Source organism: Crinia signifera, chromosome 8, assembly GCF_055691185.1.
Source record: "Crinia signifera chromosome 8, ASM5569118v1, whole genome shotgun sequence".
Taxonomy (NCBI): Eukaryota; Metazoa; Chordata; class Amphibia; order Anura; family Myobatrachidae; genus Crinia; species Crinia signifera.
The window spans coordinates 78,283,339-78,301,038 of NC_139224.1; the positions used below are offsets into that span (position 1 = coordinate 78,283,339).

The 17,700-nt window shown below is 41.7% G+C and overlaps 1 protein-coding gene across 1 annotated transcript in view; it reads right to left on the minus strand.

Moving 5' to 3' along the window:
- Window positions 1-17,700, minus strand: part of NTMT2 (N-terminal Xaa-Pro-Lys N-methyltransferase 2) — a 143,728-nt gene that overhangs the window by 13,534 nt on the left and 112,494 nt on the right. The window contains exon 3 of the mRNA XM_083158040.1: window positions 5,290-5,539. Within this exon, the coding sequence (XP_083014166.1) occupies window positions 5,290-5,539 (250 nt within the window). The remainder of the gene's footprint in view (window positions 1-5,289; window positions 5,540-17,700) is intronic.

The window sequence follows — 17,700 nt, forward strand, 5'->3', positions numbered from 1 at the left end:
AGGAGTGTTTTAAAATATACCACACATCTATGGATTATTAGGTTCATCATTTCACCGTGCTTCGGGGGTCTTGCTAATGCCACATAGCACCCACCATTCATTCCACCAGAATCTGAGCTGCAAAATCCAAAAATCACTCCTTCCCTTCTGAGTCCTGCCATGCACCCAACTGGTATTTTTTGGTCACATATGAGGCATTGCCATACTCGGGAGAAATTGGGGCACAGATTTTGGGGTGCTTTTTCTCCTTCATACCTTATGAAAATGAAAAATTTTGAGCCAGAACTGCATTTTTGTGTAAAAAAATTTATTTTTTCATTTGCACAGCCCAGTTGTATCAAAATTGGTGAAACCCCTGGGGGTTTGAAATGTACACTATACCCTTAGATGAATTCCCTGAGGGGTGTAGTTTGCAAAATGGGGTCACTTGTGGGGGGGTTCCACTGTATTGGTGCTTTGGGGGTCTTGCTAATGCGACATAGCACCCACCAACATTCCACCAGAATCTGTGCTGCAAAATCCAAATATCACTCCTTCCCTTCTGAGTCCTGCCATTTTTTGGTCACACATGAGGCATTGCCGTACTCGGGAGAAATTGGGGCACAGATTTTGGGGTGCTTTGTCTCCTTCATTCCTTGTGAAAATGAAAAATTTTGAGCCAGAACTGCATTTTTGTGTAAAAAATTTAATTTTTCATTTTCACTGCCCAGTTGTACCACAATTGGTGAAACCCCTGGGGGTTTGAAATGTACACTATACCCCTAGTTGAATTCCCTAAGGGGGGGTAGTTTGCAAAATGGGGTCACTTGTGGGGGGGTTCCACTGTATTGGTGCTTCGGGGGTCTTGCTAATGCGACATAGCACCCACCAACATTCCACCAGAATCTGTGCTGCAAAATCCAAATATCACTCCTTCCCTTCTGAGTCCTGCCATGCACCCAAATGGTATTTTTTGGTCACATGTGTGGCATTGCCGTACTCGGGAGAAATTGGGGCACAGATTTTGGGGTGCTTTGTCTCCTTCATTCCTTGTGAAAATGAAAAATTTTGAGCCAGAACTGCATTTTTGTGTAAAAAATTTAATTTTTCATTTTCACTGCCCAGTTGTACCACAATTGGTGAATCCCCTGGGGGTTTGAAATGTACACTATACCCCTAGTTGAATTCCCTGAGGGGTGTAGTTTGCAAAATGGGGTCACTTGTGGGGGAGTTCCACTGTATTGGTGCTTCGGGGGTCTTGCTAATGCGACATAGCACCCACCAACATTCCACCAGAATCTGTGCTGCAAAATCCAAATATCACTCCTTCCCTTCTGAGTCCTGCCATGCACCCAAATGGTATTTTTTGGTCACATGTGAGGCATTGCCGTACTCGGGAGAAATTGGGGCACAGATTTTGGGGTGCTTTGTCTCCTTCATTCCTTGTGAAAATGAAAAATTTTGAGCCAGAACTGCATTTTTGTGTAAAAAATTTAATTTTTCATTTTCACTGCCCAGTTGTACCACAATTGGTGAAACCCCTGGGGGTTTGAAATGTACACTATACCCCTAGTTGAATTCCCTGAGGGGTGTAGTTTGCAAAATGGGGTCACTTGTGGGGGGTTCCACTGTATTGGTGCTTCGGGGGTCTTGCTAATGCGACATAGCACCCACCAACATTCCACCAGAATCTGTGCTGCAAAATCCAAATATCACTCCTTCCCTTCTGAGTCCTGCCATGCACCCAAATGGTATTTTTTGGTCACATGTGAGGCATTGCCGTACTCGGGAGAAATTGGGGCACAGATTTTGGGGTGCTTTGTCTCCTTCATTCCTTGTGAAAATGAAAAATTTTGAGCCAGAACTGCATTTTTGTGTAAAATATGTAATTTTTCATTTTCACAGCCCAGTTGTACCACAATTGGTGAAACCCCTGGGGGTTAGAAATGTACACTATACCCCTAGATGAATTCCCTGAGGGGTGTAGTTTGCAAAATGGGGTCACTTGTGGGGGGGTTCCTAACTTTTAGCATCTTATGGTGCCTAGAAACCTACATGGTGCCTAAAAAATAATCTCATAAAAAGGAGGCTCCAAAATCAAGTAGGTGCTCCTTCTATTATGAAGCCTGTGGTTTGGTCAACGTGCACACTAGGGCCACATATAGGATATTTATCAAAACAAAAGAATTGGGGGAATCAATTTTTAGTCACATTTCTCTAGTAAAATCTACTGTGTTCCTTAGAAAAATGTATTAAAATTGAAAATCTGCAAAAAAAATTAAATTTTGAAATTTCACCTACACTTTGTTTTAATTCCTGTGAAACACCTAAAGGGTTAACAAACTTTCAAAATGCTGTTTTGAATACTGTGAGGGGTGCAGTTTTTGAAATGGCATCATTTATGGGGGTGTCTCACATACAAGTCCCTCAAAGTCACATCAGAACTGAACTGGTCCCTAAAAAAATCAGTGTTTGAAATTTTCTTGAAAATTTGAGAATTTGCTATTCATATTTTAAGCCTCCTAGTGTCCAAAAAAATTAAAAGGAGGTTGAAATAATGATGGAAACATAAAGTATACATATGGTCTATGTTAGTTATTAACTATTTTAGTGGTATGATTATTTGTCTCACAAGCAGAAAATTTAACATTTTGAAAATTGCTAAATTTTCCATTTTTTTACGACATTTTGGTATTTTTCACAAAAAAACACAGACTGTATCGACCCAAATTTACCACTAACTTGAAGTACAATGTGTCACGAGAAAACAATCTCAAAATCACTGGGATAAGTAAAAGCAAAAAAAAGTTATCCCCACTTAAGTGATACATGTCAGATTTGAAAAAAAGGGCTCTGTCAGGAAGGCAAAAACAGGCTGCGGCGGGAAGGGGTTAAGGAGGCATATGCCTTAATAATTACAGTCACGATTGTTTCTTTAAAAAATTGTAATCAATTAAGGCTTAATTGATTACAATTTAAAAAAAATCAATCGTGACTGTTTGTTGTCAAAAAATTATACATTGTTTAATTTTAAACTGAGTCATATGCGCTCTCTGTTGCTTCTGTATATTTGTTATATTTGTATTTGTGGGCTACAGAAAATCCCTTCTTGAGAGCAGCAGTTGATATTAATAGTGTTACTATAATTTATTACAAGCACATTGATAAGTGTGAAATATTATGCGCCTGTTTTCTGTTTATTTTTGTGTGCATCACTGGGGAGTGTGTCTAAATATATCACACATAATAATAATAATTTATTTTTATAAAATTTGCTATCTATCTGAATGTGATTTCTCAGCAAAATTATGTCAGATCAGGGTCCCTAGTTTGTGTCCCTACTTGGTTAGGGTAGTGTGAAAAAATTACTCCAATATCAGAATCATGTAGGGCAGTGTTTCACAAACTTGGGGCCTAATTCAGACCTGATCACATGGCTGATTTTCAGAGCCCAGCAATCAGGTATACGTTGCCCAGCCAGAGTGGAATCCCGCCCCGTGCAAACCTGTGAATTGCTTACCATGGCTTACAAAAATATTGCTGGACTGTGAAAAGCTGCAAATCCATTCAGTGTCGTAAGTTTGTCCCAGTTGCCCGGAGGCAAGATAAATATTGGTGCCCCTCAAAATCTCAATAAGTAAGGTGTCTGTCTACAGTAAGACAGGTCATGGGTTCAGTGTGTGACACTTGCAAAAATTATGTTTGGACAGGGAGTCAGCCCCAGAAGCGGTATCGATGGCTTCCAATTAACGGATTCAAACAGGCAGGGGAGGAGAGATGCCCCCTTGGGAGCAGGAGCCTGGCGGCAGATGACTCCATTGCCTACCAGATTTACGCCTCTGAATCCATTCACAAACAGCTCATCATCTAATGATTTTTCCACATAGTGCAGTCTGTAAGTAGTCCAGGACTTACTCAGCGGCTGCGATAGAAACAGGCTGTTCAGGGCCATGACATACCTTGGCACACGTGCGTTTTACCTGACACTCCCAGAAAACACCCAGGATCGATCCCCTAGTAAACAGACAGTAGCAGGCATTTATTGTAGGATGGCTTTGTGCATGCATACTATGGGCCTTATGCATGTGCAATCTATCGATAGTTGCCTGGCCTGCAAATTCATAGTCGTGCAATCAGGTCTGAACCAGGCCCTTAGTCCTCAAGGCAGCCTAATAGTACAGGTATTAAGGTTATCCATGCTCAATATATTTTGCATAATTGGTACCATGATCCGTTTCATTTAACTATCTGTCCTCAAGAATGAATATCCTAAAAATCTGGACTAATGTGGTGCCTTGAAGACAGTGGCTGGTATTCATTGCTGCGGCGAGCGCAGGAGTAGCGTACGCTGTCTTGGTTTCACCTGCGCTCACCGTGCTTTCTCCGTCAGGTCAATTCGCTGCCGGCCCGCCCGGTCACTAAATTCAACGCCTCAGGGGCTCCCTTCCCCCTGACAGCGAAAATAGCACAATACGGCGCACACAGCAGTGACAGCAGGATGGCGGACTCCGGGCGCTGCACAGGCAGGAGTAGGACAGGGCAGCCGCTGCGGAGAGGGAGGGCTTCAGCTCACATTCATCCATGGCCCAGAGCAGTAGGGAGGGCAGGGTGACCCAGGCAGCAGCCAGCGCTGAGCTGGTCCCTTGCCATGCATATGTAATGAGCAGTGCATATTTAATGAGCGGGTCCCCATACACCGCATATGTAATGGAAATAAATAAATAAAACAAAAAAATCTAAATATATTAATGTGGTGCTTGTAAAGAAATAAAATAAGCAAGATCCTTCAAATAATCAATAAATTGACTTGTAGACACCAAAAATATGAATAAAAAAACATTTATTTTATAAGTACAAATTTCAGTTCACCTAAAAAAAGATGTCGAAAGCAGAACCGGACCTTCACCCAAAAAGAAAAGGGATCACTATGGCAAACTATGCAAAAATCCCCATAGAAATACAACAGCAAATAGCGGCGACTATGAAACCGCGAATTGGTCGGCATTCGCTGTTCACTTGCAGCGAACAGTGATCATTGAATATGGCGAATATCATTTTTGGTAAAAAAAATTTGCTGTTTCGCCCAAAAATAGCCCTGTTCACAGGAAAAAGCAGTAAATCAACAGCATTGAATACTGTCCAGTGATTGGTTAACTTAATTATTCAGTAGTTCTTATAGTTTCTCTGCCAAACCTTTATATTTACTTGACATTTTAGAAAAAAATATATATTGAATTTTTTTAGCAGTTTAAAAACAACTCTCCTTAGTGTGATTTTTTTGTACATTGTGCAGTGATTGTCAGAACTAACCTGAAACCCACTGCATCCAGATTACATCATACTTTCTGGTGGCGGGAGTGAAGTCTTGCAGACAGTAGCAGTAAAGCGTTTCCACCCTGTCCGCTTCCTCTTCCAGATAGTTTTGGGCTTCTTCTAGAAAAGACTCTGTCATATCAACCAGTTCAATGTTATTAAAAACTGGCAGGAGGACATGTTTGCTTACTCTTCCGATTCCTGACCCGCAATCAAGTGCAAAGTCTGTGCCAGCCTTTCCTGGACCCTGTATGAAAATAAAAGCACTGAAGTTAGTGATTTCTATAAGATGCTCAATTAGATGCCTTAAATCAAAATCCTACTTATGAAAAATTCCTGTCAGTAGGGTAAAGAAGTGAAAGAAAATTTGAATGTTTTTAAAAATAAAAAAGTCATCAACACAATCACACATAAAGGTGCATCCGGTACTTCGTTCAATACCCCTTGTTATCTAATAGGTTGTGGTACAAATGTGTCCTTTTGTACAGTGGTTTTAATTGCGCTAAAGAGCCCATCTTGGGTCGTCTGGTCCCATGTGACTCGGCAGCATTGAGCATCTTTTACATTTAAATGGTGAAATGTAATAGGGTGCGATATTTATGTGTCTAAAAGAATCGCACCATATCGTACATGTACCATTTGCAATTTTCGGCTCTGGGTATTTGTCTCCTTATTTGCACATTCTTTTTACAGGTGAACTACGAGACCCAGGGGCATATTAATGCCCCCCATGCTGGGTCTTGTAGTTCTCCTGTAAAAAGCAATGTGATTCGATCTATCTTTTACACACATTAGCCCAGCGTCCACCGGAAGGGTGAAGACTGGGGGGACGACTTTATTGGTGAGTCCTCACTCCCCCAGGAACCCTGCCCAGGGCTGACCGACCATGGTGTTCATGTGATGGCTGGGGGAACCTTGCGAAAAAAATGTCCACCAGGTTGTGGCATGACACTCCTGGCTGTTCCATAGTATGGGGGATTCCTATGAATTTTTTACTTTTACACATCAGAACCATGCACAGATCACACTAAGCATGATTGACAGGGAGTGGGGATGGATCCTGGCCATTCCATGGGCATACTTGCAAAAAGCAGTAAGTAGCTGTTTTGTTCGCAGCTGCCAGGCAAGTCCTGGGCTACGCGACTCTGCAAACATCAGGGGCAAGAGGAAAAATCACTTGATTATGAGTAAAAATCGAATAACTTTTCCTTTAGCTGGCTGGATGCGAATGGAGGAGAACCTGTACATGTTACATTCAAAGGCCTTGCAAACCTATTTGCAAGGCAGGATTTTGCAAGGCAGAGGGTGGATGCAGACCTGTTCGCATGGCAACTGAATTCGGCCCTATGCAAACAGGTCTGAATCTGGCCCACAGTTTCACCACCTGTAATGGTGATGTGGAACTAGTTCAACCTCCCCTTTGGCCCTGAAAACTAAAGCTAAAAAACTAGTGTGTGTGTGTGTGTGTGTGTGTGTGTGTGTGTGTGTGTGTGTGTGTGTGTGTGTGTGTGATGATGATTTAATACCTGAAGTCCAGCAAACAGGTAGAACTCCTTAAGATTAATTGGAAAAGCATTGGAGCTTTAACATACCGAATGTACTAGCACAACCAAGCAAGACACTGGGCCAAATGCATTAAGTCTTAACAAGTGATAAAGTGTAGAGTCATAAAGAGTAATGAAGTACCAGCCAATCAGCTCCCTACTGCCATGGTATAGGAAGTGTTTGAGAAATGACAGTTAACGAGCTGACTGGCTGTTACTTTGGGGTAGATGTATGAAGCAGTGATAATGGAGAAGTAAGCCAGAGTATAAGTGGCCCATGGCAACCAATCAGCACTGAAAGTTCATCTATAATTTGCATAATATAAAATTATACAGAGCAGCTGATTGTTTGGCATGGGCCACTCTTATCACTGCTTCCTACATCTACTTCTCAATCACTCTTTATCATTCTACACTTGTTAATTCTTAATACATTTGGCAAACAGCTTGCTGCCAGACCACCTAAACATCGCAATCACATGACCCAGAAACTATCCGCAGCATCCTGGTAATGCACATTCAGTTGGGGTACATGCAGCCTAGCAGTAGTTGGTAAGTATCAGGACCAAGTACTCCCGTTAGACTGGTTTTATGTTGCAACAGACCTTAACCACCACTCCACATTCCTAGACCGAAAGTCAGTGCATCTCATGGAGAAAGACCCCCAGGGCATGCCCCCAACAACAGAACAGCAGTCGTCCAGATGACCAAGACCATAGGTTCAGAACTCTTAAACCCTATACACCCAGCTAATCTGGTACCATGAATATGCTAGCACCGCCAGGAAGTGATCCAAAGACATTTAGCACCCACCAACACCATTTTACATGCAGATTAGTGGGATGCCACACTCTGCATGTATTGACATGCTACACCATAGGCTTGCAAACAGGGTGTGCTTCACCAGTGCCAGTGGATGCACCATAGGATGCAGAGCAGGGAGACACTGGTCAGGAGAGACACTTTTCCTGCTCTGCACCCTGTTGCTGTCCTGTAGCTGCTGGTGCTGCATCTGTCATAGTGTTTGATAGGCAGAAGCAGCCCTGGCAGCTAGAAGCTCTTCATACCACCCCCCTGTGACAGTAGCAGGTTCTAAAAAGAAGGCAGAGCTACCTCTAGCACTGGGGGCAGAGCCAAGCTACACGAGTCTAGGCTAGGGCTGCTGTACATATGTCATAAAGAGAAATACAGAAGCAGTGGTATATGGCCCTACGGGGTGCATTGAATATATGGTAATATGGGGGCATTACATATGTGGCACTATCAGGGCATTGCGTATATGGCACTTTGGGGGCTTTGCATACAGTATATGGCACTGCTGGGTACATTACGTTTATGGCACTACATGGGGTATTCCTTATATGGCACTGCAGGGGGCTTTGTATATATGGAAATACAGGGGCATTATGTATATGGCACTATGGGAGCCATTGTTTTTATGGCACTATAGGGGCATTGTATATATCGGACTATGGGGGCATTACAGAAATGGCACTACAGTTTGCATTAAGTAAATGGCACTATGGGAAGCATTACATAAATGGCACTATGGTTGGCATTATGTATATGGCACTATGGGGGTCATTACGTGTATGAAACTACTGGGGGCATTAAGCATACAGTGCTACAGTTTGCATTAAGTACTGTTAATGGCACTATGGGAAGCATTACATAAATGGCACCATGGTTGGCATTACGTATATGGCACTACAGGTGGCATTATGTATATGGCACTATGGGGGCATTATGTATGTGGCACTATGGGGGCATAACGGAAGTGGCACTACAGGGGCCATTACATATATGGCACTATGGGGGGCCAAGTTCTTGATGTCCTGATGAAAAATCGAAGAATTGTGATACCATATAGCGCTAACTTTGCATGTTTAAATACCTTACACCACATCAAACGGTGCCAATAATAATTGTAATGTAATCAATTATACATAGCTTCGTAAAGGAATGCAATTGAAGAAATAAATCCCACAGGAGGGTTTCTGCCTGAAATAAAGCAAGAAAAAGAAAATCTACTTTTCACAAATTTTCGGATTGGCACCTAGGGGTATTCAATAAAAGAAGATAATTGTGTAGTACAGTATTTTGATTCAAAGGTATTTTTAATTTGTGCAAACAACTCACAATGATAAAAAGATAAAAGCATATATGATGAAAAAGCCAACAAAGGCTTTGCATCTTTGCAAACTATGCCTCGGGTGATGTGTCTGTTTGAGTGCCGCTATCATTGATACTGTATGTAATTGAAGCCATTACCATGGTGGGCACAGTTTTTTAAACATTGCTTCATTTAACCTGAGAGGGTGAGTGCTGCCGCCCCCATTTGTTTATAGGGTCAAGGGTCAGGTCAGTGTTCTCAATGCCTTTTAGAGGCTGGACAATAGGCAGTGGAGAATGTGGGGATTAACCTAGGGATCCTTGGAGTGTTATGCATTAAGAAGGCTATGGGGCCAATCCTATTAACCCTGAAGGGTGCAACTTGCCGTTCAGGTGCCGTTTTAACGCTGAAAACAGCACCCGATTTAATCCTAACTCACTGTCTTTGCAGGGACGAATTCGCTGAAAATTGCTTTCATCCCTATGGAGGTGCGAGCACTTTTCAACAAATTCAGCCCACCGTAAAGTGCGCTCGGTGTCAAGATGATTCGCATCTGCAGCCTGATGGAAAACTTGCAATGCTGTAATTGGGCAGTGTCGCTGTTTGGACACTGTAGTATGCTACACATCCAGATCACCTCAGTCCTGACGGACATCTTCGGTGTTGTGTCATATGGCATAAAGATGCTCTAAATAAGAGGACACATTTGTTCCCATTACAAAATGAATAGGGAGTTCTTGCCAATAAATAAACAAAATATACAAATGCATGTTTTATATATGTTAATAAAGTAAATAAATAGGTTATTCAAAAAGGTCTTTGTCTTCCATTATAATATAGTCTGGCTCTGTTTAGTAAGTAATGAATGAGTAAGGAGAATTTCCAGTAGCAGATATTGGTTATATTACTACCGATCATTAATAGACTTAAGAAAGATAAACACTTTCCGTGACACACAGTAAATGTGTGTTGAATTAAAAGCCAGGCTATTAAGTCTTTCAACTTCTGAAGTAAAAATACTGCAGAGCTGGCCTCAGTCACTGTGTGTATCCTGTTTTGATGATTAAGATAGTGCTTTCACATTTGATATCTGCTGTCAGTGTTATAAAATAAATCTGTCACCTCTGTTAGTTCATACCATATGTTCTTATAATTACACCGTGTTTGATTACATTGATATCACTTTATTAACCATAACCTCAAATTACATTTCTATAAATGTAAGGAAAAATTGCCTATATACTAATTAGCTTATTACATAATTGTGCGATAGTGTTTTGCACAATAGCAACAATTGTAATGTTTGACTTTAGAAATTCCAATATTTTTGGTGAAAATTAATATTTACACATAAGACTGCTAAAGATTTATACAGTTAGTATATGCATTGTTTTTTCACTTCATACAACCACCAACATTGACAAGTTTTGCTCACACTTTAAAGACTTGGACAAGAAAATTGGACTTTTGGGGGTGCCGTATCCTACAATTATGAAGTAAAAAAAGCAAGCAATCAGGGCCGGCGCCACCACTAGGCAGCTCTAGGCATTTGCCTAGGGCGCCGGCACCTGGAGGGCGGCAGTTCGCCCCTCACCCCCAGCATGGAGGGTTAGCGAACTGTGTAAAAAACTTGCGGCGCCGGCGTCCCTGCAGTGCTGGAGCGGGCAGGGGTGTCCATGCCGCGGGGGTACCTGTGGTGCTGTCATTGTGTATAAAGCTGGCGGCGGCCGGCGGGGTCCCTGCAGTGAATAGAAAATAACTAGCACTATGCGCGCGGCGGCGTGGGAAGTGCTAGTTATTTTCTATTCACTGCAGGGACCCCCCTGGCCGCCCCCAGCTTTATACACAATGACAGCGCCACAGGTACCTCCGCGGCACGGACACCCCTGCCCGTTCCAGCACTGCAGGGACGCCGGCGCCGCAAGTTTTTTACACAGGTACCACCACCACCGCCCCCCCCCCGGCACCGGGGTGCCCCCACACTGACTCACCTGGGGCGCTCCGGTGCCTTGCACCGGCCCTGCAAGCAATTGTGCAAACCCATAATGGGGCAGATGTAACATGTGCAGAGAGAGTTGAATAATGTACACATCAGCGGCGTAGCTACGTTTTGGGCATTATGGGGGGGCGCCCCCCGCCACCCATGCAAACCCCCCCAATCCCCCGCAGCCTTACCTTTCACAGTTTCTGTCTGCTGTATGGGGGCGGCCATTTTGTGGTGGTCCTCAGCAGAAGAACGGAGTCGCCGGGACCAGCGAAATAGGTAAGCCTGCGGGGGATTGGGGGGAGGTGTAACTATAGCACCGCAGCCCCCGGCGCCCCCATATGCACAGCGCCCCCCCCCCCCCCCCCACGGTGGCGGGGGCTGCGGTGCTATAGTTACGCCACTGGTACACATGGTGCAATGTGCTAGGCAATTTTGACTAGATGGGCAAAATGAGCTTTGTCAAAATTGTTTTGCCTGTCTGCTGTGTGTACACCCCTTAATATTTAGGAGGGTGTGATCAAACTTATATGTAAATTGCTGTGTTAAAATAAAGCTAAATAATATAAACATATTTGTTCCCCTGGCATTGCAGCGGGGTTTCTGAAGACATATACATACAAACATGACTCAGGCCCAATGTGCATAGTCACTAATAGCAGAAAATGAATTATGGGCCAAAGCGTATTTTGTTCAGTTGTGTTTTTGGATGATAGTAGAATCAGAAAAAGAGGGAAAAAGGAAAGTGGCTGCATATGGTTGATGTCAAGAGAATGAGAGGTGTGCTCCAGTATTAATGCACTACAAAGGTATTTAGGTACTTGTGTATTTTGGCGGCGCCCATCGCATCGCATACCATAACGCATGCGATGGTATGCGATGCGACGCGATTTCGTTCGATAGTGTGCGATGGCATACAATTTTCAAATTGTATGCCATTGTACATGGCATACAATGCCATACGATGCGATGCGATTAAACATTGTATAAGCACCCTAATGGGTGCTTACAATGTTAAATGCACCCCCACGCCACCCCCCCACTATAAACGTGAACCCGAAGCGTGGCGAGCGCAGCGAGCCCGCAAGGGGCGGCGGTACGCGTCCTACGACCTTTTCATACCCCCACTATCCACGTCGGCATGGAGTTGAGTACAGAATAGTGTGGCGAGCGCAGCGAGCCACCGAGCCCGAAGCGTGGCGAGCGCACGCGGATACCTGTGAAGCCCGCGAAGGGACGTGTTTACCTGTGAAGGACTTGCACTGGTGAATCCCTGCTGACTGGTTGTTGGACTCTGAGCTCTCTGATAATTTTCATACATCTGGCAATTTCCTTGATATTTCTTTTTGGATATTTCCTGCATTTGTGACCGCTAAAATCTTATTGGAATATTACTGAAAACATCACGATGAAAACTGAATTTTGTTTATAGAATTTACATTTCACCTGTCTCTTCACGATTGCTGTTGTCATATCAAAAGGGACTCGAGATTGCCGAGCGACAAATTTATTGTTCTTGTGATTTATATGGTTATTGCTGATTACTATATCCGCCCCTGATGAAGTCATGTTTTGACGAAACGCGTTGGGCTATTTGTGATCAAGACCACTTGAATTGAACTACAGTCATATCTGTTCATCAAATTGTACTTTTTGAGATACCCCTAATTGTAGGGGCTCTCTTTATATTTTGTACCATTTTATATATTTTATTAAACATTGATTGTTTAAATCTACCATTGTTGTATTCTAGCGCACTCTGATACCCCCCTTGTTTTCCATATATATATATATATATATATATATATATATATATATATATATATATATATATATATATATATATATATATATATATATATATATACTGAATATGCTTTGCTGAGGCCAGAGATAGGCAGACCTAAGAGAACTGTCCAAGGACTCAGCGGGACTCATGTCTGTAATATATCTTTAAATAGATTTTGGATATCTTGCCAAAAGGAGGAATTCTTGGAGCACTTCCACCATTGCATTATAAAGCATTTAACCAATTGCCCCCTATACCCTGCAGCCCAAACTTCTCTACCTTCGAGTTCCGGAAACAAATTGTTCCTATATTGTGGACTTTCTAACTCCTAGGAAACAGGTGGTGAAAGCCGGTACCTTCTAAACCATCACTTGCACGATAAGCACTGGAGCCCCCCAGGGTTGTGTACTCTCCCCTCTGCTTTTCTCCCTTTACACCAATAACTGCTCCTCAACTGAGCAGTCAGTAAAAATCCTAACCTTTGCGGGATCACCACAGTCATTGGCCTAATCAAGGAGGGGGACAAGTCTGCATACAGATGGGAGGTGGTCAGGCTAACAAAGTGGTGCGACAGGAACAACCAAGACTTTAACCCGAGAAAAAACAGTTGAGATGGTGGTAGACTTCAAAAGACAACCCAATTCCTTTGGACAAGAATTTCCCATGACCTGAGATGGGGCCATACATAAGCACTACTGTCAAAAAGGCACAGCAGCAGTTGTTCTTCCTTAGGCAACTCAGAAAATTTGACATCCCACAATTGCTGGTGCATGTCTTTTTACACAGTGATCGTGGAGTCTGTCTTATGCTCCTCTATTTCAATCTGGTACGGAGGAGTAAATGAGACTGATAAATGAAGACTTCAAAGGGTGGTGAGGTCGGCAGAAAAGATCATCGGGAATGAAACCCCCCCCTGTAATTAACCCACCCCCCCCCCACCCCCACCCCCATAAGGGAACTATACTTAGCCAGGGTGCAGTAGTGCGCAAGGAAAATCATGGCAGAAAAGCTCTATCCTTGTCATAACCTACAGTATGCAACATTGTCCCATCAGGCAGACAATTCAGGTCCATCTCTGCCAAGTCATCCAGAACAGCAAGAAGCTTCTTTCCGATCGCTACAAGAGTGTGTAGCCCTGCGCCACAGACAGATGAACAGATTTACAATTAAAATGTACTTGCCAGACCACATCAATAGTTAGTAACCTTTCCCGTCTATTGCTGCTGTTCAAAGATGGGGATATAATAGAACAATACAAGGAATGATAGAACTGCGCAATTTAAGGGAAAGAAAATATTTTATGGCAATTTAGTTGCTCACTTATAAAAACATATAGCACATCAAAATATAATTACATACAATCTAGATATAAAACATAATTAAGAAGAGATATACACAACCGGTTGTGACTATATTGCATGCAAGAACCCCAAAAAAAAGGGGGGGGGGGGTTATTTTTGGTTAAAAACTTATCCTGTTATTCAGGTGAACACCTCTTTTGAGGGAAACAGATAGCCGTCGGGTTAGGGTCTTTGGGGCAGATGTATGATCCGTCGTTATGGGGGAGAAGGGGTATCAGCGCACGTTATGTGCACTGATACCGCTTCTCCCCATGTATGAAGCGGCCGGGATGCGGTAATGGACATATCGGCGCTGCTATCAAAATGATAGCAGGCCGAATGTATGAACGGTCAGCATCGCTGACCGTTCCGCACGAAGCCGGGTTTGGCTTCGCCAGCATCAGGCTGGCGAAGCCCTATCTAAACAGCAGGGACAGCGCTGTCCCTGCTGTTAGGTCTGGGCTGCGCTGGGGATCTCGCGTGAACAGCGAGATCCCGCGCATGCCCAGTGCGGCCGGCCGGGGGACAGGAGATAGCGCATCAGTATTAACTGATGCGCTATCTCCATAAAGGGACATCGCCGAAGGGGGGAGTTAACGCTCCCCTGCTTCGGCAGACAAGATGTTAATACATCTTGTCGATGTCCCTTCCTGCTTCGCCTCGCTATTGAGGAAAAGCAGGAAGTATCATAGCGGCGCGATAAGTGCTGCTATGATACATCTGCCCCTTTGTTAGATCAGTCCAGTGACTGGTTAGTAGACAGTCTGTTTAGAATAACTGGTTTGTTAGCAGTTAGTGATGTACACTATGTATAATGATGTTAAGGGTTATAAAGCCTCTGCTTATATAGCACTAAGTCAATTTATACACATATAGTAGTCAGTATACCTTTCTCCAAGCCATATTATTAAAACCTATATAATTCTAGAGGTGACAGTAATTAGGTATTTGATGGTTAACCATAGTTCGAAACGTTTAAAAAAAAAATGCTTTACAGCTCTTCTATTGTTAAAACTGAAATAACGCATCAATAATTATATACTTTTGTTATACTCTGTTTTTTCAAATATTGTTATTATTGCTGCAGATGACTTTAGCTTGTTGCACAATGTACTATTCACTGCGTATGAGGCCTTCCCTTTGCGCTAAACAGTTATTATATGTTAGAAGCAGCAGCCATTTTGTTAGGCATGACTTGCATATCTCGTTACAAGATGGCGTGTGGAGTCAGAATACTGCTGAAATATGTAATTTCTTATGAGATATTGTTTTGGATTTCTGGGTTTAAGAATGCCTTATTGATGTAACAGAGGACAAGGGCAGACAGCCAGTCTGCACAGTTTTGTCTAGAAATGAGAACTAACCAGATAACGGGGTACGCATGCGTAGACCCCAAGGCCTCCAGGTCAACGAGACCTCGAAATTTCTCTTCCTAGTTACCAGTCTGAAATGACGTGACTGATTATAATATCATTAATTCAATACTGACTGATCCAATCACATTTTAGGCCATATGAATAATGAAATAACTGAGCTGAATAAAGTATAAATATTGGGCATAAAGAGGGAGTGGTTAAGGCAGTTGAGGAAGAACACGCAAGCACGGGGGGGCTGGAGGTAACTATGAAGGAGGTTTAATCATGGCTGATCACTGTCCTTGAAAGGTGTCCATTTTGATTTGATTTAGAATTACTGTTTCAGTATTAGCTAATCAATTTTATGTTTCTTGTGTTAGTCTGCATTTGCAAAATACCTGTAATGAAGCTATTCTTTAAGTAAAGCATTGCCATACATTTTATAATAAGGTTGTGTGGGTGTGCAATCATTTCAGCGTTGCCGTTATATTTAAAGGTAATAAAGTAAATAAATTTGGTTTGGGTTATTAATCATATCTAATCTTATCAGATAAATATCTGGTTTATCAGTTGGAGGCCCCAGCGAGATTCAATGATGTTGGTTTTCACATTTTGTCAGTTGAGAAAATCAAAGTTTGAAAAAAAAAAAAAAATTAGCTATTTAAAAAAATAAATAAATAAATAAAAAAAAAAAATGTGTAGAAAAAATTGTAAAGTCGGTGCATTTCGTGTACCCTTATCTTTCTCAACATCTGTTAAAGTGTGCTAATCCAATATTGCTTGAAGAAACTTCGATCTTTAATTATAAAACAAATAGATCGTAATTTAAGGCATGGAAAGACAATGCTGCATTTTGCAGACTGTCAGCTTGCTAAACCCCCCCGCATCGCCCATTTCTTCTCTGTGTCAGAGAATAGATAAGGAGAGCAGCGAGAAACTTGGCAAGAAGTTGTAAACAACGTTGCTTGAGTCAGGAAGAATATTTCTTTAGTTTATTTGCAAAGAATGCGGACTATAGCAAGCATATTGGTATAAAGGTTATGCTGGCAATAAATTTTCTACTTTAAAAAAAAAAAAATATTCTTTAAATGACAGTATTTTTTTGTTTGTTTTTATTTTTTGACCGCGGTTGGATTGTTTGGTGTATATTGTCTGCTGAGGATATTGCTGAAGTAACTAATCTGTAGCGGTTGTTTTGATAATTAGAGTTTCTTTGTTTGTCCAATCTATAAATTTTAAAGAAGTTGCATATATTTGTTGTAGGTTTTCCCGTGCTTATAATTTGGTGATTAGAGATAGGTAGAGGAGATTGTGCATTTACGTCTCTTTCTGGTTGACTGGCCAGCAACATGTGGAAGAAATGGAATGCATGATTTATCCATAATCTGTATTGTTTGGAAACCTCCGGATTGTCTACTGTATATGGTTTATATAAGAAAATGTTAATAAATAATTAAGTATACGTTGCATTGTTAGAGCTAGCAAGCAGTCGGATTACAATAACAGTTTGAGCTAATTTCTTTATATCCATAGACAGAGGTCCGTTAAAATACAGAGTTTAAAGGAGTAGATGCTAATATTGTAAGCCAAGTAACAGTTCATTTTTACCACCAGAATAAATAAAGTTAATTGGAATATTGTTTATAACAAACAAAGAAAGATCGAGTTTATCTCATTGTAAAGTTTTTTTGGTCTCCTGTCTTGCGGAGATGAAGTCCGTAATGTAGGACTGATGTTTTTCTGCTATGGGTTTTTGATTTAATTTTTTTTGGTTTATTAAACAAAGCAGCTGTGAGTTGGAAACTCTAAAGTGATGGATTCAGTTGATGTAATGCGAGATAAGGAGTTGTCCATGTTAGGTGAAGAAACAGGAAATGATCATGTGAATTCAATGTTTTTTTTCATTTAATGAGTAATACATTTTGGATAAGAAAAGTGATATATATCGATGAGATATAAGTCCAATATAACATCTATTCTTAAAGGTTCATATTGATATATTAGACCGTGTTTTCTGTTGGCAATTTCTATTGCCTATTTGCTTAATCTGGATACATATATTGAATCAGATATACCTTGAGTAATGCGCAGATAAGTCCTGGATTTATTTTTATTCTTATGAATGGAAGGTAATCAGTGATAACTGACTCAAGGCTGTGGGGTTTTCTTTAAGCCAATTTTTGTTTTGTTTTTGATTTGTGTTAATTTAATTTTGTTTGTTTTGAAAGGGGGAGGGTACTAAATTTATAGAGTATCTTAAGGGGTTAATACTGTGGCCACAGT